The sequence below is a fragment of the Gallinula chloropus genome (assembly GCF_964237585.1).
Source record: "Gallinula chloropus genome assembly, chromosome: 2".
Lineage (NCBI taxonomy): Eukaryota > Metazoa > Chordata > Aves > Gruiformes > Rallidae > Gallinula > Gallinula chloropus.
The window spans coordinates 149,252,428-149,278,811 of NC_140086.1; the positions used below are offsets into that span (position 1 = coordinate 149,252,428).

The 26,384-nt window shown below is 40.9% G+C and overlaps 1 protein-coding gene across 2 annotated transcripts in view; it reads right to left on the reverse strand.

Annotated features, from left to right (window-relative positions):
- Positions 1–18,982, reverse strand: part of CUL2 (cullin 2) — a 44,475-nt gene extending 25,493 nt beyond the window's left edge. The window contains exons 1-5 of one of the 2 annotated variants that reach the window (XM_084260749.1): positions 18,948–18,982; positions 15,665–15,803; positions 9,297–9,399; positions 7,357–7,451; positions 1,421–1,526 (exon numbers count right to left, since the gene is read on the reverse strand). In XM_084260749.1, coding sequence (XP_084116875.1) covers positions 1,421–1,526; positions 7,357–7,451; positions 9,297–9,399; positions 15,665–15,783 — 423 coding nt within the window. In that variant the 5' untranslated portion in view covers positions 15,784–15,803; positions 18,948–18,982. Of the gene's footprint in view, positions 1–1,420; positions 1,527–7,356; positions 7,452–9,296; positions 9,400–15,664; positions 15,939–18,947 lie in introns of those variants that run through there. The other variant, XM_084260750.1, reaches the window with a different exon arrangement.
- Positions 18,983–26,384: the final 7,402 nt, after the last annotated feature.

A 26,384-nucleotide genomic window follows, 5' to 3' on the forward strand; every position in this document is an offset into this window, starting at 1 on the left:
GTTCAAGAGACTTTTTTCTCATTGGAGAGAGGGACTGATCTTGCTTCTCCACCTAGATCAACAATACAGCAGTTTCCTTCATTTTCCAGAAACTGCTGCCCCATGATGGGGGAAACAGACATATAACATCTTAACTACCTTCCAGCTCAGGGCTCCCATACAACCACTGAAAAATCAGAAGTCTGAAATTAGTGATGGGAGCTCAACTCAAAAAAAGCAGTATTCTTCACAATGCATTCATAGCATATGGGGAAAAAAAAAAATCAGTCTCTTGCAAGCACTGGCAGACAAGCTTCATCAACTGATCTCATCCTGTATTCTTCCTAGTACAATTACTGAATGTCTGGAAAGCTTATCGGGATGATAAACTGTTTGAAGCCATGCCCATACACATCAGATATGCACCTCCAGTCTCTTGTATGTACCTCCTGTTACACCCCCCAGGAGAACTAAGCAAGCATGTACTTGCTTAAGATTACTGAAGAGCTTCCAAAGTTTCATTAACACACAGAAGCGATGCTGAGACAAACTTCAGTACATAGAGAAAACAGTTCTGCTTCTATAGATATTGGGCACTATTTCTGTAAATTCATGCTGAGACTGAAGAAATTCATACATACAAAAAAAAGCACATTTGTTCTTGGGTACATAAAGGACAGATCATCTTTCATCTAAAAAAGGGGCAAACAGTAATTCCCTCCATTCTAAAGTGATGAACAACATAGATGAAAGCCCCTAGTGCAATCCAAAGAATAAAAGATCAAATCCTGAACAAGAACACGAAACAGAAAATGGTCTCAGAAAAAACTGAATAAACTTGGCAAGTTCCTGGTAGGTCAAGAAATTTGAACTACTTTTATTTTTGGGGCAATTAATTCATCAAAAATAGTGGCGCAATTTAATGCATTAAACCACTTGAGTGTAAGACTCAAGCCTGCATTCCTTTTCAAGGCAAAGGAGTAACTGCCATGAACCTAATCTTACACCAGTAATGAACAGAGATTAACTTCACTGTCTCAAGATCCAAAATTTACCTCCCACTACTACAGATAACAGGTAGTGTTTAGTAGAGAGAAGTGGAAGGAGTCCTGGAGAGTGAGATAATGAAAAACTCGTTGGTAGAATTCCAGACATCATCATCCAAACATCATCAAAAAACAAAGACTGAGAGCTACAGTTTAAGAATCTTGACCCTCCCCACAACCTGCCCAAATGACGAAGTTAAGGATGTACCATCCTAGGAACAACTGCTGGGAAGTCGTATTTTTCTCCATCAAAGCTATAATCTCATTTTACGAAACATTTTGTGCTTACAACTTCTACTGTATTTACCTCAGATTCTGCGACAGAAAAGGTCAAAATTTAAAGACAAAGCTGAACTTACACCACTTCTGAAACACTCCCGCTTTCAGATACCTACCTCTCCTATTTCCATCAATGGTTCGTTCATATCCACCCCTCCATAACCATACTGAAGGTCAGCTTCAGTCAATTTGTTCTTCTTAATAAACTGTGTGTTGAGGTACCTATAGAAATAGCAATAATCTAATCAAAACAGGCAAAATTTAAGCTTTTTTCTTATTTTCTTAATAAATTTGGAATTGTGTAATGTCTTCCACATCACAAAAGAAACTCTTTTAAGCAAAACAATTGCTATTTGTAGGAAATTCTTAAAATATTAATGACTCCCAATTAATAGACCTTACATCCTATTAAAAGAGTTTAGGGTTCATAATTAAGATCTCCAACAGGATCCTGCTCTCCACACAGCATCTTCTTAGTGTACAATATACTTGTGTAAGATGCCAACATTTCAACATACATTGCCACGTTACTCGTACACGCAAAGTAACTGCTAAATTCCAAGACAACTCATATTAAAAATAAACTACTATCACTGTAATGATGGAATAACATCTTTGAGTATCAGATATTTTTCAGTAAAATTTATTTTTATCTGTACTGTTTATTATTTTGCATTTCTCTCAGGCTAAAACACAAAAATAACGGGGCAAAATTTTGTCAGCTATGATCCATTACTCAGGTCATGGTAACCAGCAAACAGCTGTACTACAAATTTTAAAGCTAAGAAAAGAATTTGCAGAAATTCTTTTACTTAACAGTAGTAAAGAAGAAATATTATAAATGGTTGTTAGTACTTACTATCATATGCACAGTTTTTATAAAGAACAGAACATGTTTTCCTTGTGGGACACAACGAAATGTCCCCTTTAATTCTCAGTATTCCCTTAAAAAAATACAATAACATTTTTTTAACTGAAGCATTCTCATTCTCTTTCCCAAATAATGAGGAAAAAATCTAGTATCTTCCATAACTACACTTATAGTATTTGTTATGTCAGTGCTTAAATGGGGTAATTGAATGGTTTTGTTGTTTTTGTGTAGCAGTTTTGAGATGTCCAGCTTCAGACACCAGAAAGCCAAACAACTGAAGTGCTTCAAGAGATTCAGGCTTCAGGAGCTGCACCACGTATCTGAACCCATTGGGCAGGAAGGCAAATGACAAGTGAATAAGAAAAAGAGAAACACACTATGGATACCTATGAAATTGAAAGAATTCAGAGCCCAAAGAGGGAAGATTTGTGATAGTGCAGAAGTGACAAGCTGGAATACAGTGGTCTAACCTACTTCCAGACTTCAGATTCTTACAGAGTAAAGCAAACTGCTCTGCTACCATCAATAACCATCACAAATTGTAAATGTAGGCATGCGTAGGCGGTTACAGGCTCACCATTTCATACAGAACTTGTGTGGACATCCAGAATAGCTGGTGCACAAGCCACAAGCAGGCATGCAGGGGAGGATGTTCCCCCCACAGCTCTGCCATGTGAACAAAGCCAGCAGTTGCCATTCTGCTTTTTCCTGTTAAGCTTGCTGAAAAGGAAAAGCCCTGTGCTCTCCTCATGAACACCCTTCTCAACAAATCCATATTGAGCAACTGATCCATCCTAAAACTAAGGTAGCCACAAGTAAATAAACAAGTTTAACCTAGATTTGGTACCCCTGCAGAGACCTACCTGATTCAGGCAAAAAGGGGTTGGCAAGAAGTGGGCAGGCAGAACCACTCATGGCCACAGCATCACCACGCTCTGCCTCAAAACCAAACCTGGCCACATTTCCTCTCTCCTTCAGCTACTCTTACTACCAACTTCCAGAACTAAACACAAGTAAGAGGCATAGAAATAGTATAATCTCAAATCAGCTTCTCCATTGAAGTCATAAACCACTTTTCCCCTTTAATAACTACTTCAAATACTGCACCTGTATTTCTTACTTTCAAAAGACAATCCATAAGGTTCACCTGTAACTTACTGTGGAATCAAGGGTATGAATTGGTAACACCAGAAATTACCCACAGACTCTTACTACTATTCAGACAGAACTTTCAGTGAAAGTTAGAAATACCATTTCACACAGCTCAGGTCCCATTACCTGAGAGTGTACCTGTGCAGGTTTATGCCCTACTGACATGGAAAATGGCAAACAAGATGAGAAAATTGAGGCTTATTTCTTTCCATGGTATTAGCAAAGCAATACCTGTTTCAGTACCCAAACATCAAAACACAACCAACCAAGCTTCTACTCCAGAAAGAAGTTTAAAAGCTTGGAATTCAGAAGAGTATTACAATACTCATTCAAAACAAATACCTATTTTACAGCAGAACACTGAATACACTGCTCCATATAAACACTGGAAAAGTGGTGGTACATTAATATTTTTTGTGGTCATTTTTTTTCAGATATAAAGGACTTGATAATTCAGCAACATAAAAGGGTAAGTTCTTGTGCAAGAAACTTAGAAAAAAACCCAGCACAACAAAATTGTAGGAACTAATTTGAAAACTTGAAGGGTAGCTAATTATTGGGGGACAGGTTACCTGGTAGCTTCCATGTATTTGATACTTTTAGATCAACCAAGGCCAACTCCGCAAATTATTCTGGACACAGTGACCACATTCCCAAAGCAATGTTCCCGCAGCTCAGTATCCCACAGTGTCCTTGTGGGACAGACTGTGCAAAGCCTTCTCACAGGGATCAGATGGATTTTTTTTTTCTTGTAATGTTTTATTTGGGTTTAGGAGTTTGAATTACAGTGTTGGCAAAATAGGAATTGTGTAGTTTAGTGTGAATGTAATGAACCTACAAGTGCACCTTTCTCGAGTCAGCTCCTGGTTGTTATCTTATGTTCTCCATGATGAAGCTAAAAGAATTTACCTCCTTTAAGTGTCTGCCCATCCATGATGTGACATCACACAACACCACACTTAATTATATATATTTCTAGAACTACCACACCAAGCAAAGAGGGGATACTCCCTCTATTCAATTTTTTACTTATCTGGCAACTCTCCAAAGATTGAGAGGAAACTTTTGGGCAATCACTTTTTTTTTCCTCCCTCCCCCACCCCCTTCTACATACACAGTCAGACTGCTATATTGATCCCCAAAATTGTATGTAAGCCTAGCAAAACAGTATACAGGAATAAACCAAGTGCTGAGGAAATTGCTTCCAGAATCTACAGGGAACCCTGCAGATTTTCACAGGCCACTGGAAGTGCTTGTGGGCAGAGGAATGGATAAAAACCCTATGTGGCAATATCATTCATTCTTCTTTTGTATAGGAGGCCATTAAAAAAAAAGTCCTGTAACTAATTAGCTAGGACTAATTATTGCAGTTCATTGTAAGGAGCATTCAGTTTGGTTTTTAAGAATTCCTTCAACATGCCACTTGCACAATTAAACTGCTTGGCAAGCTACAGAATGGGTATGCCACCATGTGACTATAAAATTATAGATGGATGCATTTCCATGTAACAAGAATTAGCAACTGTATTGATGTTTTCAATAATTTCCATGTGCATTCATATGGTCAGTGGGGCTAAATCTATCCAGGGACCAGTTATGAACAGTGCTCCTCATGAGAGGACACTAAATTAGCAGGTGCATCTCGCAGAGCCAACAGTAAGCCAACCATTGTCTTGACTGCATTAGTGAAGGTGTACCAACAAGTAGGGAGGTGATTGTTCTCAACACTTGTGAGGACACAATTGAAATGTTACGACCACTTCTGAGTACTCAAACACAACACCTCTGGACAAATGGAAGAGCCTGGAGAAAGCTCACTGTAACAGGGTACAGAGGGTGAGGCATACATCAGATGAACTCCTCTCACAGGAGCAGAGAAGAGCGAAGCTATGGACACAAGTTGCAGCATGACAAATTCCAAACAGACATACAGGGGAATTTTTTAGAATGTCAGTAATCAAGCACTAAAACAGGCTGCTCACAGGCAGCAAATTCCACCCTTGAAGGAGCCCAGAATTTGACTTCAGCAACCTGGCCTAGCTTTGAAGCTAGTCCTACTCTGAGCATAAGGCTAAAACGGATGATGACCTTCAGAGCTTTGCTCACACCTTCTTTATTTAAAGAATATTTTGAGAAAAACATGCAGTGGTGACTTCAAAAGACCTGTACTAAAAGCAGCAGAACCACTATGCTTAGACCCTGGGATGCAGCAGAGTTGACTTAACTTACAGTACTCTTTTCAGAACAGGCATGCAAGTAAGAGAAGAACCCCAACTGCTTTATAAAAAACAGAGCAACATCTTACAGTCTTCAGAAGTCCTTTAACTCAGCACATTGCCTCAAAAAAAATCCAAAGAACCCCACAAAGAAGTATGTCCAATTCATGAAAGTTATGACTACTATTTAAGCATGGAATTATTTCTTGCCTTCATGTAAGAGGATCTTTTAGTTCTCATTAAAATATATGTTTTATTACTGCTAAGAAACAGCATACTTCCACCATCATACCCTTCAGTAACTTTTAAGAGATAGTCTATGACAAAACTCAGAGGAGATATAACTTTGCAGTAAAAATATTTCTAACAGAACATCTAACAAGTACGTTTTCTGGACTAAAACACCACATGTTAAGCAGAAAAAAAGAGATTCAGAATGGGCAGAGCTGGCATGAAATAAAGAAGTTCAGTTTGAGAACTTGGCTTCACTGGTGGCTGAATGCCACTCTACTGAGCTCACATACATGTACAGGTTGGTTCATGTGCATAATAAGTGTCTGTAAAAAAATGCCCTAGCTTGTTTAAAAATAAAACAAAAAATCAGGTTCACACCTGCTGGAGGAGTATTTTAAGTTATTGGTTTATGACCAGAGGCACTCAATTGCTCAAAAAATGACACAAACTAGAATCAGTGACACTTGTACACATTAAACAGGACTTCCCCTGCCACCCCCCACTCCATATCAGCATTCCAGTTAAGTCAGTGACACATTATGGGACTAAAATTTGCAAGCCTGGGATGGACTCCATCAAATCTGTTCCCAGACTGTGACTGAAAATTTCAGCGATTCTACAAGACCACACATGTATCTCCTAACTTAATAGTAAAGGCCTTGAAATCCTTTGTAAATCCTCACAGCATCCCATCCTGTAAGTACAATATTAACAGTGCCTCGTAAGTTATATTGGCCTGCTGGGTATCACATGCATAGCGGATGCTGGAATGTTCAATCTACTGTCAGAGTGGAATTAAAATCCAAATTCTAGTAAATCCAAAGCCACATCACTGTAGTTAATCTAGCAGCTCATGAATGGATGAGTTTTATGTGTTTAAGCTATTACTAGTAGCAACAAAACATGCTCACAATTCAGGAAACCGTAGATGTATAAAAATAACAGGGGTTAGTTGTGTTTTTCTTTCTAGGCTTGACTGTAAATTGCTAACTAAAATACAAAAAACCCTCAATAAAACTGATTGCCCGTATACAGTCTACTGGTTTATGAAGTTCTCAGAAAAGAAATAAGGAGAATTTTTATTCCCTCTCCAATCCCTGCAGGTTCATTCTCCTGAAAAGAATGGACCCAAAGAGTACAGGCTCTTCTGGAAGAGAAAGCTGTGGTTGTGCCGAGCTATGTGGCTAAGCTTTGAAACAAACCATGCTGGCTCAACTGGACACTTCAGTGTAATGCCATCCTGATAGAACACCACCTAAGGTTATGAGCTACTTCACTACAGGGTTGATTAGTACCAACATATTTGGTGCTGCAATATTAGAAACAGCGGACCTAGGATGTATTAGTAATGAAAAAGCAGTAGGAATTGTCTTAAGTAATTACTTCAGTGGTAAGGAGCAGCACACAGGAAAGCCTGCTGGAGCATTACTCCTTTTTTCTGTTGTCCTGCTGCCATTAACTGTACTGTCTCCAAAACTGACCTGGGGCGTATTCAGCTATTGCTCACCTTAAGCAACATTCTTCGACTCAGGCTGCATAGATAATTCCAGAAGTTTAACAACTCATTGGCAAAACTTACCTGTATAAACAGTCCATATAGTCTGCCCCTTTGCTATACTCTTCCCAGTATCTGTGATACATAACCAGTACTTGTTCTTCTGCTTCCAGAACTCTCTGTGAAGGAAGACACACACACACACCACACACACACACCAAAATTAGTGTGAACATAGCATGCACAGAAAGTTACAACAGGATTATAATTTCAGAAAAATGATCCCATATTCAAAATTATGACTACACCTAAGCTTTAACCAGTCTAAAAATAACATTGCAGTGACCAGAAAACTAACCAATCTTTGGACTACAAAGTCTTGGTAAGCCAGCTACAACACCTGAAGTTGCTTTATTTCGCATTTAAAAAGAACAATCACAGAATGACCAAACAATCTTTGTAATGTATCATTTTCTATTCATCCTTATAGAAATACTGGCTTGAATAAGCATGGCTCAATCTCACATCATACTGGTGAGATAACTTGCATAACTCTTCCTTCACTGACACAGATGAATTTTAAATTCATGCAGCCACATGCACACTGAAGGAGTTGCCCAACTATTACTGCTTAAAACCTGTATGCCTTATTGGTTAGGTAAGCCCTTATACTTACCAAGAACCCTGGAATAAAACTAGTTTAACACAGTGCAGATATGTGCAAATGTAAACATGTCTGAAGATCTGTAAACTTGGGCCCAAATCTTTTGGAATTTAAGTGAATCATCATTGAAATTGCTGATGCACTGAACTTCTCAAAATATATTCATACTTCAAAGTAATAAGTTCAACAATTTAAACTGTTAGGATTAGTAAAGGAGGATGAGATCCTAGGAATTCAACTATAATTCTCTTGAGTGTTTAATTTTTAAAATTTTGGCTCAAGAAGCAAAGAAACCCATGCAAAAATAATGTAAAGGACTAAAAATAGTAGGCAAAACAGAATCTGGAGTGCTTCCCTTTGCAGTATGAATTTACCAAAGGTTTTTCAATGTTATTTCAAGAGACAATCGTGGATAGCCAATTTCCACTATTTCCCACAGCTTCTACTGTGTTGGTAACTGTCTGGTTATCCTAAGCAAGCTCAGTCAGCTCACCAAATAAATGAAGAGAAACTTTTCTGGCCAAGCTGTCTGCCAGTTCAGTGAACTGATTTAGCCTATCAATGTATCAGAGGTATCCTCTCTGCAACCAGTGGAACTACCAATTAAGATGCCCCACCCTATCTTCTCAAATACACAATTCCCTAAGCTCAAAAAACCATCATCAAGCCAGTCAGCTGTACTACCCAGAGTCTGCAATTCTTCATTCCCTATACAAAGGCAGATGGACGTCTTTGTTAAATCTACTTCTCTTTTTACTGAAGTAGGAGACTGCTAATTTATCTTACATATTCAACATGATGAATCATGATTCTGTTTAAATTAGCTGTCTTAACTTCTATGTCATCAGCTAACTCACAGCTATACAGGGATACAGGTATTGTTATTTGGCATAATAAATCAGTTGTCATTACTTCCTCCCAGGCATTTTTGTTATTTCCCATTTATTTTAGAAGTCTTCTTTAGTAGAATATATACAGTTTCCCAGACACTAGAGTAGATACTTTTATGCCATAACAGAAGGCTAATGCCAAACTACAGCACATTCAGAAAATGAAGACACTTCCATAACTTGTTTGATTATAAGCATTCAACAGAAAAGGAAGAACTTAAGAGCCAAAGAACATTTTTATAGAAATCATAATTGTTGGCTTAAAAATAAAGTTCTTTTTTGTTGTATGTAGACAGTTATCTGTCTACATTGTGTTGTGTCATATTTGTGTTGCATAGATCAGATAAAGATATATATACACAGTGTCTCTGGAACTGTTATCTGTGATTTCCATAACAAACAAACCCCTCCCCTGAAGTCAAAAAAGGTCACACAGTACCTGCATGTATATCAGTAAACGTATAGGTTACCTTGTGCAAATGGCGTACATGATTTTCCAGAAAAATCTTAGTCTCAGTATAAAGTCTCTCTCCAAGAGGTTCAGGATAGGCCACACACAAAGCATAAATGTCTCTGGGCTCAGAGTCAAGGTCTGTATCTACTTAAAGAGTGAAGACTTATCTACAAAACTTAACATCTACAGAACATTTTTTTATTCCCACACATTGATTTTAGGTTTGGGGCTTGTTTGTGTTTTTCTTTTTGTTTTTTTTTTTTTTACACAGAAGATTTTTTTAAAAAAATATATATTAGTAAGTTCTGATTTGTGCAGAATCGAAGTCTTCAGTGTCAACAATAAATTTTAAGCAGTGGAAGGTGAGGAAATACTGGAGCTAAGATCCGAGAACTTCCAGCAATCCCACCTTGATATGCCTTCTAACATTTATTTGGCATCTGTAAATAACATTATCATCTCACAGTACAAAAGCAGCTTTTATCCAAAATTCTTCCTCTGTATCTGCAGCCAGTGTGAAACAGATTCCTTTTGGTTAATGGAAAGAAACGCTAATTGGGTTAAGAATGTGATTAGCCAAGTATAGAGCAGAACACACATGAAGTGAAGATGATGTCAAGCTTTTCTCCCCCAAGCCCAAACCAATTTACTGCCCTTGCATATTCCCCACAACTTCACAGGTAAAACCATTTTGTGGGACACTGGAAATTACCTCATCACAACAGTGCTGTGGATGCAAAGGCTATGTTTTGTTATTAAACATCATCATTTCAATAATCCTATTTAGATTACAGCCACACAAAAGTTACACTTGCTCACTTAAATGGCCAGCAGCAAACAGTTCAACCCATTAAGGTGATTTTATCCCTGTACCTTGCAGAGGTACAGCTTTGAGTTTTAAGGTTAATGTCAAATTAAAAAAAAAAAAAAAAGACACACTTGATAATCATCTACTCTTTTCCTGACAAGGTAAGAACTTCGCTTTCATAAAAGTCAAGCAAGAATTAAATCAAGCCTCAGGTGAACAACTGCAGCAAACAAACTAGTTCTGAAAAAAAAATAAATTAAAGCATCATGACTATCTGCTAAGTTTAGGCATTTTATAAAACCAGCCATACTAGAAATAAAAATTTAGTATAGATTAAGGTAAAAACTTTAATGAAGAAAAGACAAAGATCTGCTTTCCTCTAGCCTACCTTAAAAAAACCACATCCCTGTGTAAAAGGAAGTAGAAGACATAAGGACAGTTGAGAAGTCACCTACTTACTCTACAGTGTCAAGCTTTCAGCACACAGTTTTTCCCAAAAGCATGCTTCATTTTTTACACACAAGTACTACCCAAAACAGAAGATCCTGAAGTAGGACAACTAAATAGAAAAAGCCTTTATTTGGCAACCGGAATCTCAGAGAGACTAATCGGAGTCCAACCCTGAGTACAGTTAATTCATCCATATAGATCACCTTCACCAGATCTCTCCGTGGAATGGCAATAAGCATTAAGTGGAAACCCCAACAGACAGAACAGGCAACATTCACTGCTTTCTAACACTAGCTTGTGCATTAACATTTCACCAACTTACCACCTTACCCATCCAACTCAAACTATTAGACTAGCAGCCAAGAATGAAAGGTCTTCTTAAATAGGCTGTAAAGAAAATTGTAGGGTTGTTTGTTGTGGGCTTTGTTTGGTTTCTAGGGGTATTTTGTTCAGTTTTATTTTTTTATTGTGGAGTGGGTTTTGGGGGGATTTTTGTTTGTTTGTTTTGGTGTGGGGGGGTGTAGTTTGTTTGTTTGGGGGGGGAGGTGTGTTTGTTTGGTGGGTTTGTTGGCTTGTTTTTTTGTTTTTGTTTTACACATTCCTTCCCCTCCGCCAAACAAACTCTGTCAGCTTGGTTTGTAGTCAAACACATCCCCAGCATCATTCAAAACACAAGCCTCTTCGCTATGCAGGTAAGATTATGTGAAAGAAAGTAAATTGCAAAATCTTTGGAAGCTACTCACAAGCACAGGGACATGATTTTTCTCTCCAGATCCACAACTATATTACTGGAATCACCAAAAATGTTACAGGTTTCTGCTACAAGAACTACTCTGAAGTCAGAGGAAACAGGCCCTCTTCACCATAACAGCACAAGAAAATAGTAATTACAGCTTATCTGACAAAAGCAGCAGATAAATATATCTGACCATATTTAGCCTCTGAGCCCTAGGCTCCAGTTAGGAGTCCAGATGACCATTACTGTGGTTAACAAGTTTCTTAACTGCAATGAACCTATTTAATAATTAAAATAGTATCCCTACTCCACCATGAAAACGCATATCTTTTAAACATACCTTTCCTTATTTCTAGGAAGGGGCACATGTTCTTGCAAATGAAGAAAGCTGAATCTAGTGTTCTTTCTTGAAATAGGATGCTGTTTGAGTGTCTGCTGAAACTAACAGCTTAACCACAGAAACACTTCCACAGGAACCTCACACATTCTTCTGTATCAGACAAATGATAAAAATCAAACACCAAATTCTACTTGCTGGATAGAATTTTCTCTGGTTTTCTAGAAAAAGAGCTACCATGAGTCTCAAAAACATGTTACAGACTAGCTTAGCTACAGATGGTTCAGGTTCTTGCTCAATTTGTACTAGCTTATTCATCTAATGACACCTTTCTAGTCCAGATTCCAAATTTAATTGTATTGATCAAAATGTTGTGAAACTCAAAAAAAAAAAAAAAAAGGCCCAAACATCCCAAACAAAACACCTTCCAGGGAGATGATTTGTTAATCATCACTGGTATTTTACTCCATAAACTTCAAACACATTTCTTCTGTGCTGCTGTCCCTTAGAAGGTCAAAAGCAGCCCTTACTATTCCATAGTTTATCTTTAGTGGTTAGAGTCATTTGCCCTTCCAGTTCACCAGGTAAGTTTTTCAGGATGAGAAAGGTCAAAGGAAGCTGAAGTCAAATTTTTGGTTAGGGGCCTTCACTCTGTACTGAAAGCAAGGCCTCAAAAAAGCCTTGTGCCATTTAAGTGCTCCCATAGCTGCTGTTTAAGGGGCATTACCCAGCAACAGGAAACTGAATTATTTCCAAACTGGAGGGAAAAAGAAAGTAGTAAATATTGAAAAAACCCCACCATCAACAAGAAAACACTGTATCCAAGGTCATAAAAGCTCACAAAACCCCTGTCCTCAGGGTTAAAAAAGCATCTTCTTAAGACCACATACTAACAGAAAGTTTTGAACAGATTTTCTCTAGAAGACCAAAGCAAAGCTTTTGGGAAGCTTCTGTGATTGTTGGTCTTCTTTTGACACCGAATCCAAAGTCATAGAACACTTGAGGACTATCAGGAAAAAAAAATTACAATTGTACGAACTTTATTTACTTTTCCCAATCTTTGGGTTGGTTCTTATGTTAAAGATAAATGTTTAGAAGTTTCTGGCCCATCATAGGATCCCTGTAAAATCAGGGACTAGAGGAAGGAGAACAAACATGCAGAAGAAAAGGAAAAAGGCAAATGGCAATGCTGCATACCTTTGAAACAATTTTGTTTGCAGTGTGGCTACCTTTCTCCCTAGGTACTGTTCATCCTATTTATTCGGCTGTTGGAAAATCCAAGACAACCACAGAAAGATCCTGATGTTAAAAAAGTTCTACTGCTAAAGGCAGTTATCAAACTAGAGATGAACTCTCTAATCAAGCTTGATCAACCCCTTAACCTAAAGGGCACTCCCTAGCCTACTGAACTATTAAAGTCTGGAAAGTTACACAAAGCATTCGTAATAACCAAAGTATTGTAAATGATATCACAAAGAGAGATGTAACTGTCACTCATTTACCAGACAATGAAACAAGTCCAGAAACATTTCTTTCTGTGAAGAACCTGAAAGGAAACCCGAAGGTCAAAGGTGTCTCAAGATGACTCACCGTTTATTTAAAGTGACATATGGTCTTTCAAGTGATCTTTTCCAGAACATTTTAACTCTTCCAGAGCTGTGGTTCCCAGCTCACTGACATTCTAATACTTCAAGTTTGAAATATTAGCTATATTTAAAGATAAACTATGTTTAATAATAAATTACCATCAGAGTCACAAAGAAAGCACTATTATTCAAGTTCTAGGGAACTAGTGAGACAGAAATTACTTCTAGAAGTGGAATATGCACAATACAAGCCTCTAATCCCTAAAACATCTTCAGCCTATGTACGTCACTTGATCCCAGATGTCTCAAGCAGCGCAAGAAAAAGCAAACACCTCTTAGAATACACTGCTGTAGACTGAAATTGTGATTCTTTGCTGTATCTTATCTTTTGTTTCCACATCATTGTTTCACCTACAGAGAAAGTACAAAGATCAGGTGGTACAGGTTATTTCACTGATTGTAGTATGAACTGCACTGGCACAGTTTGAATTATGGCACCTTTTTATTGTGCTTACTAAGCAGCAAGAAAAATAGCTAATATCCCTGCAGATGTCTAGAAACAGATTGGATTCAACAGAGAATAAAAAGCTAAAAAAAGACATCCTGTTCTTCGTTAAATGCCACACCTCACTAAATTGTATCATTAATACTTTAGTTTTCTTCTTGTATCTAAAACCTGGAAAAACCTTTCACACCAGCTGTACAGAACTGCCAGTTTCATCAAGTCGTTGAATGCTCAGTGAGCAGTTTATTTTAAAACACTGAATTTGGTTAAGGGTATGAGAAGCACAAAACAACCAACCTTTAAGTTGGAACAAGTCACACAAGCTCCTCTGGTCATTGAGCCATAGAGAATAAGCCAAAAGGCTCCTGCCTGTGCCAAATTAGGCGCTAATAGTGCCACCTTCCAAGGAACATAATTAAGAAATGATAGCAAGTCAGGTCCTAAGAATTACATGCCAAATGATTCTTCCAAGACTGCTTCCTGAGTCTGCTATTCATAAGTGTTACAGTCTGATGTTCAATCAACTGCAGTAAATCCCAAAAGAGGATCAACAGCAGACTTGTGTACAAGGCCTCCACAATAATGAGTTCCAACAGTGTCACAAGAGGCATCAATCCAACACCTCGACTATTATTTTAGACTTGAGTCTGTTTTAGGTGCCCTTGTTTAAATGTTTGGAGCTTTAAACCACAGAAGTTAACCACAGCAAGTATGACATGCTTGGTTCTTTAAAAACTGCTCAGAAAGAATGACTACAGCACAATTTTTGAGGACATAAACACACAACTCATTCAAAAAGTCAGTAAACTTGGGACCTGACTCTAAGACAAGGTGAAGACTCATGCCCCCCGCCCCCCCCCAAATTAATTACAAATATTTTCAATGTAACAGCTCCTCAAAGATCGTTGTACCAGAGAACAAAGCTCCACAAGCACTACAAGCAACTAAGTTTATCTTTTATGTATTTATACACACCCATAGGCTCAGAACACAAGCACACGGGAAAACAATTCTGAGAAACTGTAACACATGCAGAAAGATACTCCAGAGTCCAGCTCCTGCATACAGAATAAGCTTAAATCGTAAAAAAATATGTATAAAAATCTTCTCAGGAGTTCCTTTTTTCACACAGAATTAACAAATCAGTAAGTCTAATCCATTCTTTCCCCCTGTAATTAAAGCAAACTCAGTCAAATTGCTGTGGAACAGCTGCAAAGCTTCCTATGTTCTCTTAATTCTTCATGACACTGTAACAACTGAACAAATGCATAGATACAAAGTACTAACCAGCTAGAACAGTTACACGTCTTTTATAAGTAGTCTACTGAAACACAAAGATCCTAAAAAAATGCAAGCCTTTCACTACAACAATATACATACAGTTGTGACTTGAACAGCAAGACCAAACAATCACACCTAGAAAGAGTAAATGTTTTTAAACATAACAACTGTCATGAATACAGAGGCAATAACAGTTGAGGGAAATGTCTAATATGATAGTCATCAGTACAGTTACAAGTGCAAAGAAGAGAAAAACATCTTTAAACAGAACCACCTCACCACCCCCTCAAATTTAAAAACGTGCATTCTGGGCCTCAGGTATTTTCCCTGCCACACACACACTTCAAACAAAATAAAATACAATAAAATTTGTTATCACAATAGGGGAAATTCAGGGCACATTCTTCTATGAACAGCTATAGCATAAGCTAAGCATCAGAGCTACTAAAAGGGAGTAAAACTCAAGAGTTTATTTTCTATTACCATGGTGATTTTCCCATAGGTTACTTCCCAAACACGCAGAATTTCCCACCCCTTTCAACATAACCGCTGACCCACAAGCTTGACAACAGATACAGCCTCACAACAGGCTCCCCAGCAAGACCACTGACATTGTTACATAACACGGGCCTGCTCCGTGCTAAACACATCACACGAGTCAGGCTTCCACTTAAAGGATACGAGAAGCGATCATTCCACGTTGCTCTTTCAACATAATCCAACATAACAACAGCTTTAATTGTTGTTAGGAGTTTGTTCCAGGTTTCATCAAAGTCAACTACTCGTGGTTTCAAGGACATTGTGGGGCTTTAGTGTTAATCTGCAGAATTAAACATCAGACAACATTGCACAATAATTTTAAAAAATACATTTCCTTTGAATTTTTCAATTCAAACTTTGCACACTGTTGCAACATCACAACACAGCAGCATTAGTAACACCCATCCTGCTTCCCCTCCCTCCAAAAATCACGCTCACAAATCCTTATTTTTAACATTATGGTTCACTAACGTTGCATGAATGGCCTATAACATAACACCAATTTATCTAACATCGTGCCTCATGAAGGTCATTACCTTACCAAGCTGCCCATTTAACAATGACACAGGAAGAAAACAACTTTCCTGGAACTTTTTGTTTTCACATTTACGCAGACTCTTTCAGCTGTATCTGAGAGAATTTTGGGCAGGAACATGCTGAACGTATTACCAGTGTATTTTAAAATACCATTGTCAGTTTGAAGTCTATGTTGACCTAAAGCTTTCATGAGGCATTTTTGGTGTTATATTTAAAAAGCCACAAAACCCGAAAGCTTTGATCAGGGTGATGAGAAGAAAACACATCTAAACACAGAGCATTATGTAGAACATGCAGCTTGTTGCACTGTGCAACAAGACAAATATTCTTTCAAACAAGGCATGGCTTGAGAATACAGAAGCTGTGTTAGTAATCTCATATCAAAAATAGTGAAACACATTAAATTATTGAAACAAAGCTGGGAAAAAAGGTAATTAAAAAAAAAAAAGAGGTCCGAAGAGACACAACTATGAAGGCCTCTTTGTTTCTGTTTGTCTCCATCCTATGAACCTAATCTAGAAAGGACTTGATGTGGGACATTCCACACACAAAGCAAATCTAGTTCCTGCTCAGAAACACAAAACTGTAAGACTAAAAACGCCCAAAAATACTTTTTTCCACTTCAAACAGATGGACAAGTGACTCGTGTCTTCCCAATTTTTCAGGTAAAATTGTCATGTAGAAGCGAAAGCTGGTAACAAACAGACTTTTAGCATAAGAAACAAAACTTTATATGGCAAAGAATTGCACCACACTGAAAAATTATTTAGAAACAAGCTTACCACCTTAACTCCTACCACCTCTTTACTTTTCTCAGGCAGATTAGTTCTCTCAAACTGCAGGATACACAGCTTCCTCGTTTAGGGGTAAAAAAGCACAAAACCCAAAATAGGTGCAACTTGTACGCTGTTACGCATGCAAAATGCCACCCTAACTAACCAAGCTCCACAGCTGCTGTGAATTCAGAAACCACAGAGGGCTGCTTTCCTCTACCTGCAACACAACAGCTTCCGTTTAAATTGTAATCGATGCATTATAGCCCAACCCACATTTGCTTCGATTTCATAAAGAAACTGAGTGGCAACTGAGTAATATAAAGGAAGTGGTATTATCCTAAGGTTTTATGAAGAAACCTTTCTAAGTGTAACTGAAGCTCAGTAAGCATAAATATTTTCAGTCCATAGAAACATCTGTTGTATTTGCAACATGGCTATTACCGCTTTTCAAAATTAAAAAAAAAACCAAACCAAACTCCAATCCATGTGTGTTGGTTACTACACAGAAAACCAGTGAGAACTGACAAAACAAACAGATACACATCAAAGAAAGTGAGTTGAAAAAAACCAAAAACCCAAAACCCAGTAAAGCTTGACTTTCAGGAGTGGGAAAAAAAAAAAAAAACAAAACCCAAACAAAACCAAGCAGTCTTCTAAAAGATGTAGTAGTAATTCTTCCTCTGGAAAACATGAGTATTTTCAGCTGGTCCACAAAAATTAAGAATCCTAAGAAATTCTTACAGTAATGAAGTTATACTTTGTTGAGCGTTACATTACAGCCTGCTCTTCCTGAAATACATTTTGTACTGCCAAGGTAAAGAATCATTGCTTCATGGGTGCACAAAACTGAAGGGAAAAAGGAGGGATGAAGACAAGATTCTCCCAATACATCACACAGAATGAGTAACACTGTGTTCAGCATCACCAAAACCTAACAATCTATACAGCACTACACACCTGTGTACTCATAAAAGCATTCTAGAGTTAATTAGTTTGAGATTGAGCTGACCTATTTGGCATTCTCTTACAACTTTCATTGTCTCTTAAACCGGATCAATCTGGGTTTAAGCTTGTTTTACAGACACGTTAACAGGTGCTGTATAATTTTTTCGGTACGATGCTGGGATTTGGGGGTTCAGCTTACGCTTCGGAGTCTGTGGCACACTGACCTACCAGTTTAGAGTATCAAACACCTCGTGTGCACACAAGTAACCTCCGTGGTGAAAAGGGTAGCAGGGCAGAATATCTACCCTAGGGTTTATGCTGCTCAGGGAGTGGGAAACAGTTCCTGTCTGACAAGCCCTAAGGTGAGCAGGCATTGTTGAAACATATTGACACACGAGGAGAAGGAAAAGATGTTGCTTCCACCGCTTCAGCCTTTAAACCACAGCACCCTCGTGCTGAGCGCACTTGTCCGTAGAAGTCCAAGTAGGGTTTTTGGCCAGCGTCAAAACATTCCCCAAATTTCCAACCAATTTAACCACGTCGAGAAACAGCCTTACGAGCCAGGGGTGGGAGAGCAGCCAAGGGCAGGAGTCCTCGAGCGTCGCCTGCCACCTCCCCGCGCCCCGACACCCCCGCCCCGCCCGGCGCCAGCGAGAGGGCCCCGCGCCCCACGGCCCCTCCGGCAGGCCGGGGACGTGCGCTCCCCGCCTTGTCTCGCCCACCACCAAAACAAAAGCGAAACCGGCCCCTGGACGCGGCGAGGAACGATGACCAGCTCCGCCGGAGACGCCGCACCACACCCAGCCCGCCGGGCCGGGGCAGGACCCGGCCCGCGGCTCCCGCCCCCCCCACCCCCCCCCCCCCACCGCGCCGGCCCCCCGCGGGGGGAGGGCGCTGCCAAACAAACGCCGCCGAGGGACGAGTGCTCGGGGCGGGCCCAGCGGAGCGACAGACCCCCCGCGGGGAAGACCCGGCGGGGCGGCGGGCAGGGGGCCGGGAGGCGCTCCCGCCTGGGCGGGGAGGCAGGGCCTCGGCGCCCCCGCACGCACCCGGCCCAGCCGCCCGCTGCGCGCGGGGACGGGGACCGCCGCCTCCCCCCTCGGGCGCGGGGCGCCCTCCTCTCAGCCCAGCGGCGCTCCCGGTCGTGCCGGACGAGGGGGAGTTACCTGGCGGCAAGGGCCCCGAGTCAGCGACTCCCGCCCGCCGGCCTCCCTCGCTCCCTGCCCTGTAGCTGCGGTCCCTGCCCCGCTCCGTCCTCACAGCGCTGCCATTACCCGAGCCGCTCGCGCCCCGCCCCTCCGCCGGCGCTGCCACTGCTGGGCCGGGGTGCGGCGGGGCCCCGCGCCCTCCTCGCTGCCACCGCACCGCTTCCTCACCCGCCGCGCGCCGCCGCCCCCGGGCTCTCCCCGTCGGCGACAAGATGGGCGGGGGCCGACGGGTCCCGGCGCACCGTCACTTTCCGACCCCACCCCCCCCCGCCTGAGGAGAGGGGATTGGTACGTCCCACTCTACGGCAAGCGCGGGCGGTCGTAATTCCCCGCAACGAGTCGGCCCGCGGCGGGACGGCGCATGTCTTGTCAGGCTCCCGCGCACGCGTTGTTCCTTCGTTGGTGACGCTTCCCCTTCGGCGCACGCGTGCCGCCCTCCTGCTTGGGGCCAGGGGGCCGGGCCGCTGCGGGCTCCCCAATGGAGGTCGGCGGGCAGCGAGCCGCCTGGCCGCCACCGCGTGGGCTGCCCCTCTGGCCCCTGTGCCGCTTTGCAGGCACCAGCGGGGCCCGGGCCCCGAGCGCGGGTTGTCTCTGTCCCCAGGGGCTTCGCCCGAGGAGGCCTCCGCTTCCTCAGGGGGCGGAGGTGTGCCCGGGCTGCTGAGGAGCTGTGCGGAGGGAGCAGGCGGCGGCCGCCAGCCCTCCCCTGCCTCCCCGCAGCGACTTCCGACCATGAGTAAACTACTAACCGCGCCGGCTGAAGCGAAAAGAGCCCCGCGCGGCGGCTGTGCTGGGCCGGGCCGCCCGCCCGCTCGCTTCAGCTGCCTCGGCGGGGCGCTCGCCGCTGGCGTTACCGTCGCTCTCTGGCGGAAGACCCAAGAGAAAACGTTTAACACGAAATAACTACGTAAAATCATCGTGGAGGCGAAGTGGTCGAACGCCCTGGTGCGCTGTGAGCGCCCCTTGTTTCCCGTCTCAGAGGTGACCTGGGTCTGGGTGTGCAGACACCTGTGAGACGCGCACCGAGTCAGGACCGCGCGGCAACCGCAACCGCCTCTCGTTTTACTTGCAGTAACCAAAAGTCTGCGTCCTGCCATTTTGCAGGGAAACGGGGGCCTGTTTCCTGAGGCTTGCACAGAGATCCAGCCGGGTTTCACGGAAGAAAGGCTGCGGGGCTGACGTGATGAGAGAATGGTTCCAAAGCACACCAGAAAACATGTAAAGCCATCACAAGTTAGATGCAAAAGTGTAACTTTCACCTATATTTACCGTGGCTCTGCAAGCTGTTCGACAGAAGGGTGCCTATTGTACTTCCTAAGAGCAGGATCTGATTCCTGAAGCCTATTTCTCTTCACCCTCTCCAAATTAACTGTGGGTTAGTTTAATGCTCCATGTTACAGAAACTCATGCTTGAGTTTTCGTGTACCAGTTTGTTGTATATTCCTTCTGGAAATCTGGTTTTCATGTTCTAATGGCCCTGAACACATCGTTTCCTACATACTCAAACTTTTTAGTAACTGGGCTACTGCACCTTCTGTGGATAAAGACGGCTTTTAAGCAATCTTAAACCCTTCAACAACCCTTCAACAATTACTAGATTACAAAGAAATGTGTAGAAACTCCTTACTCTATCCTATGATCTCCTTACCATTTCCTTCCTTATGTGCAAGTGTGCCATTATATCATATAAAATACTTATAAATACATACTTTTTATTTCCTTTGTAAAAGGTATCCATGTTTAAAAAAATGTTTAAAATAGCTCACTATAAATTTAGCTATTTTGATTTGATTTTAGGAAACTCCAGTATGCGAGGGCTAGGAGAACAATATGAAAATTAACTATCAGAAAAAATACTCAATTCAGTAATTGCTAATATAATTGCTGAATCACTCAAAATATAGCACTTTTATAACTTTTTTTTTCTGTCCTTTGGAATATGTTTCCTGCCAGAGGGGGAATCTGTGTTTGATTTCAGCCCACATGTTTATTTGTTGAATTATGGAAATGCTATAGCTGCTGCTATGATGCAAGAGAGTTTTCATACCTGTGTGCTTCCTTACAAGATCCTCAAGTACTCCTTTTTTTTCCTTTCCACCTGAAAATAGCAACACTGGAAACACACAGCTGGTTCTGTGAGGTTGTGTTCTGAAAAATTACTCCAAAAAAATAATTGTGCAAAATGATGTAATAATCAGGCAATTACATCAGCAGGTAGTCCATCTGATCAACTGTTAATGCTCGTGGGATCAGGACTCTGAAGGAAAACCTCTGGAAATCTGTGTGAATGTCTGTTACTCAGCACAGCAATTCTTTCCTACAGATGTGTTGTGTCACATTTGCAGTTAAAGAGCATTGAAAGACAATAAAAGCTCACAACATGATAAGCACACAGAATGTTTTCTGGAGATCTCCTCCCCACCCATTCACTGCAGAGATCATTCTGTCCTGAATGTAGTGAGCAATATCAGGGTGATCATTTTTTATTTTAAAGATGCAGTAAAGAGATCCAACAATAGGCTAATTCTGCACCTACAAAGTAGATGTCTAGAGCTGAGCTAGTTGGTTGAGATCCCCCTTTCATATTGAGAGAGGCAGGCAAGTCATTTACATCATTTTAGATTTCTAGAGTAGGATGGGATAAATAGCATCCAAAGCTCCACTGTAAAGCAAATCTAGCAAGACTGGTTCACATCAACTGCACCTGAAGCGTCTTGTTTTAAAACACGTATACTAATACCAGCCAGACCAGTTTAGGACCCTCTAGTACCTGCTGCTAAGTATAGCTGATCCAACTTTGTTCCTCTCAGGGTGGTATAGAATCTTATGCTTCACCTTTGAAAGTCTGAATTTGGACTGTAAGAAGTATTGAGGGCAGGTTTTCTGGAAGTGCTGGTGTGACACAGAAAACCTAACCAGGGCGGATGGGATGTCACGGATACCCGGGCTGCTGCAGCACTTCACTGACACATCGGAAGCGCTAATGGGACAAGTGTTACATAAAAACTCTGCATGCTACAGAGGGTCAACTGAAACACCTCTGCATCAATATTTATGTTTTATTAAGGCTAAAAAAAAAAAGGATCCATTGAGAGTACACAGCATTCGTACCTACAGAGACATAGTTTTCTGGAAAAGACACTTATTTCAGAAAGCTCTCCATTGTTGAAATGACTCAAAGCTCTTATCAAAATAATTGCTTTTCCTGTTCTCAAATCAAGCCCTTGCCTGTTTCATTTCCAGTGCTTAGAACTTGTTCATTATGACTTAATTTTCTCTGGGTTTTAATTAGTTTTATTAACTCCTTCTAGACATCTTAAACACAATTTCAAATTTCTCTATTTTCGACATAAACCCCCTTTTTCTACGTTGCTGTTTAACTCTCTTCTCTTTTCTGGGGGGGTGGAACTTCCAGCTTTCGACTGCTTGTTAGTTTCTGCAAGTGTTACATTACATCTGTGGCACTTTCTCTTTTTCACAGGTCTGACAGCTTTTCTCATTATTACCATTATAAATGAGCTTGTAAAATTAAGTTCCTTGAAGTTAAGATACATCCTGGGGCAATTAAATTATGCTACTTAATCATGCTGTGTAATTATCATATTGTATATCACAAGTCAAGGGGCAGTATCCTTGTCTGTACGCTACCCACACTTCACACAGCATGTATTTTCTAAGTTTCTGTTAGGTGAGGAAGTAGTGCTCTGAGTTCACTGTTATGAACTGGAAACAGATACAGGGAGGGAGGTATTTTCAAGTTTAATATCTTTGGGTGTTCACAGCAGGGGAGAATCGTGTTGATTTTCTGAGATGATGAATATTCACAATTTCCAGAGACTTTAAGTTAGGTACCAGATCCTTACCTCTTCTTTACACTGTTCTGCAAGACTGCAGGTGGGGAATCAGAACGAGGGGAGCACAATTGGGAGGAAGAACATGAACATTCTTTATCACTTTTTATGTAAGGTATTTAAAAATTGTTCTCTGATTTAAATGTATTTAGGAAGTAACAACTTCCAACTCCCCAAACTTTGTAAAATCTGGGTACTCTTCATCATTTTTCTTTGTCAAGGCTGTCCAGAGAATCACTGCCTAAAAATAAGCGGTGGGGTATTGGCAGGAGTCTGAGGTGAGCAAGATGTGAGCTCTGTTCCATGTGCTGTTTAAGTCACCCCGTCACTCCCACAGTGCTGCCTGCATATCCAAAAGAAGAGAGAGGTTCTCCTGCACTCTGTGAAGAGATCACTCTCACATATCTGCTCAGGACGACTAACGTTCACGTGCAGCACTGGTGCTTTACACAAGTGATTACGTGGCCTGTGTCTGTGGTGGGGCTGTTCCTATGTGCTGGAGCCCAGTCGCAGACCCGGTGAATGAAGCCTGCTGGTGCCAGCTAAGAAAGTTGCCATTTGAGAAAGTGTGATCCATGAATGGCATGTTCAGCAACCTTAGCCATGTCTTGCCTCATTTCTTGGTGTCACAAGAGTCCAGCACTACTTTCAATCCTGCTTAACCTGTGGGCTCAGTGGTACCTTTTGGCAGCTGTAGTGGGAGGGTTGCTGATGGGTAGCATGGGTGGGAACTCTGAAAGTTTCCCCCCGGGATGGTTCTATGGAGAAGACAACTTTTTCACAGCGAATTCCTATCAATTCTTTATCAGTTGTTGCTTACAGAAGTGAGCTCCACAGGTTAAGTTGTAGTACATTAACACCTCACCACACCACATACACAAATTTAATGTTTCTGTGATTACATCTGCTACGAAACCTGTTCATCATTCTCACCCGTGTTGCAGTGTTTCCTGAAGTCCCCCTGTTGTTTACATGTGTTTGCTTTCTCTTATCTGATACGTGTGTTTCTCTGTCCGTGGGTATTAACTTGTTTTCTTTTCTCTTACATAATAAATTCTTCTGGCAGGAGCTGCCTCTCTTGTTTATGTTTATGCTACAGCTAACACTGTATTATTTTGCTCCAAATTTAGGAATCCCACAGGCCTATGATAATACAAATGCTGTATGAAATGTGCCACAATATGACCTGCCGCTTTATTTAAGAGCTGCTTTACAGACTGCAGTCTGAACTGGCAGTGAACAGCCCCCATTCCCCACCGCCATTTCATTTCCACAGGCCTTCCAAGTTGCTGTCTGCTCTTGTTGCCTCTGATTTCAAATCCCATTTTCATAGTAACATCCTTTGGCCTTTTTCATTTAGAAAAGAGCATATTTGCTAAATTCTGAGCAAATTACCCATCTCCTTCCCTTGCAACCACACTCCTTAGTTTGTACACAAGGTTTATGCTGAATTTTTCAGATTACATTTATGTTACATCAAATTTTCACTAAATGAGTTAGTCTGTCTTATTGGTGCAGATAAAATAATTTTAAAAGAAGATTTTTTTTTCTAAAACCAAAGTAAATGAAAGCAGGAATGAACTTTTATTTCATTACAGCTACTTTTAACCTAGACTTTTATTATAGCTGTTTGTCTTTTATGTGGTGACATCCAAAATATATATAAATGTATAAACTAAATGCACTGTTTGTGATTACAAAAATACATACTCATAAAGTATTATTCTTGTAGCTTCCATTTTTCTAAGTTTATGAAGTATTTTAAAGGTATATTTTCTCTGCTTCAACCCCTTTAACTCTTGGTATGGAACAGAAGCTCACTGCAAACATGCCCACTAGAAGGCAGTGCTGGATACATAAAAAATACTTTAGTTAATGCTCGTACAGCCTCCACTAAGACTTAACAAAATCTGCATATTTCTGTTCATGAAATAGGAAACCAAACATGAGTTGAGCTGCTGTTGCTAAATGAGCAACATTTATTAGTTAACCATCAACTGTTTATTTCAACTCTAAGATTTTTCTGGCCTGCCCCCGGGCCTCAGATTGCTTGAAAAGAAATAACCTCATTATCATAAAGGGGCTCCTACTTGCTTTCACGTTATTCTAACTAAGCAGTTCAATTATCCATATGTGTAAGAAATCCTAGAAAAAATTCCTTTCCTGTATTTCTTGACAATAAATAAATAAAATTGCTAAAACTTGTTCTGTGAGGTTATTCATGAGCAAATTGGATATTTAGAACTTGTACTTGAAGATCATTTAGTTGTAAAACTTCCATAATGTGGTGACTTTGAATCTGAGGACTTTTCAGATACATAATAGCTGTATACATCAGGAATCAGAACAGTGCAAGCTTTTGGAGTTCTCATTTGCTCCATTACAAGACTGTATATCCTTTGTGTTCGGGGAGTGTATCAAACGCAGGCACCTCCGGTACTTGTTAGGGCCTGGGTGGAATTAGAGAGAATAATTTACTAGCAGACAAGCAATTTGGCAGTTAAGAGGTTTCAGTGTTCCTATTTATCACACTGGTAATCTAAACAAACTGCGAAAAAGAAAAAAAGAGCTTCCAGTGAAGCTCTTGGGTGACTTTTTTTCTGACTTGCTGGAAGCGGAGGAGTCCTGGCCGAGTCATTACCTGCCTGGGTTTGAATTAATTACTGGGATCTCGCTTTCAGAGGTTTTAGTTTGAATATGAAACTCCCCCTGAAGCTGGCTATATAAATAATCTGTGGCTTGCCGTGTTCATGCGTTAGCTTGTACGCACGAGATCCCAAAGACACACACACCGTGTCACAGATGTGGGGCAGCAGCGACAGCGTCGTGCGTCATCTCTGTGGCGGCACGGGGGGAAGGAAACGCCACGGGAGGGCACTGTGCAGGGGAAGGACAGGCCGCCAGTTCCAGGGGAAGTTATTTTTGCCTCTCCCCATTCATCGTTAAGAAATTTGTTTGTCAGCAGTGAACCAAAATGAACAGCACAGCCAGGCCGATTCTAAACCCCTCTCCTTCCCCGGTAATTCAGGGATGGTTGCTGGTGCCTTCACAAAGGGATTCGTCCCGCAGTTTTAGCAGTATGGCCGCTTTTATAAAAGAAACATAGTAAAATCATATGAAAATGATCCTCACGAGGCGATGCTTGTAACACAGGGAACGGGTATTGCTTAACACATACTATGAGAGGAAGTAAGTCTGCTTCTTTTTGCTTGCTAGGCACAGTGTTTTGGAGAAAACAGTCATCGAAATCTTGAGTGGTTCCACCGCTATACTAAAAACATAAACCCCAGCATACTGGGCAGAGGGGGAGTATGTATAAATACACATCTATGGAAGAACAACATTTGAACTCGGTGGCTGCACAGCCCTTAGTGATGATGAATCTCAGACAACACAACTTTGCGTTGAGACAAGGTTGAAATTGCAGAGCTGCTGATTCCAGCAAAATAAAAGGGAAAAAAAAGAGTGACTAATACCTGTCTTCACTAAAGTATGATAAATGGGAAGCATCTAGTGCCCATCTGTAAACAAAAAAATTCTAAATTAA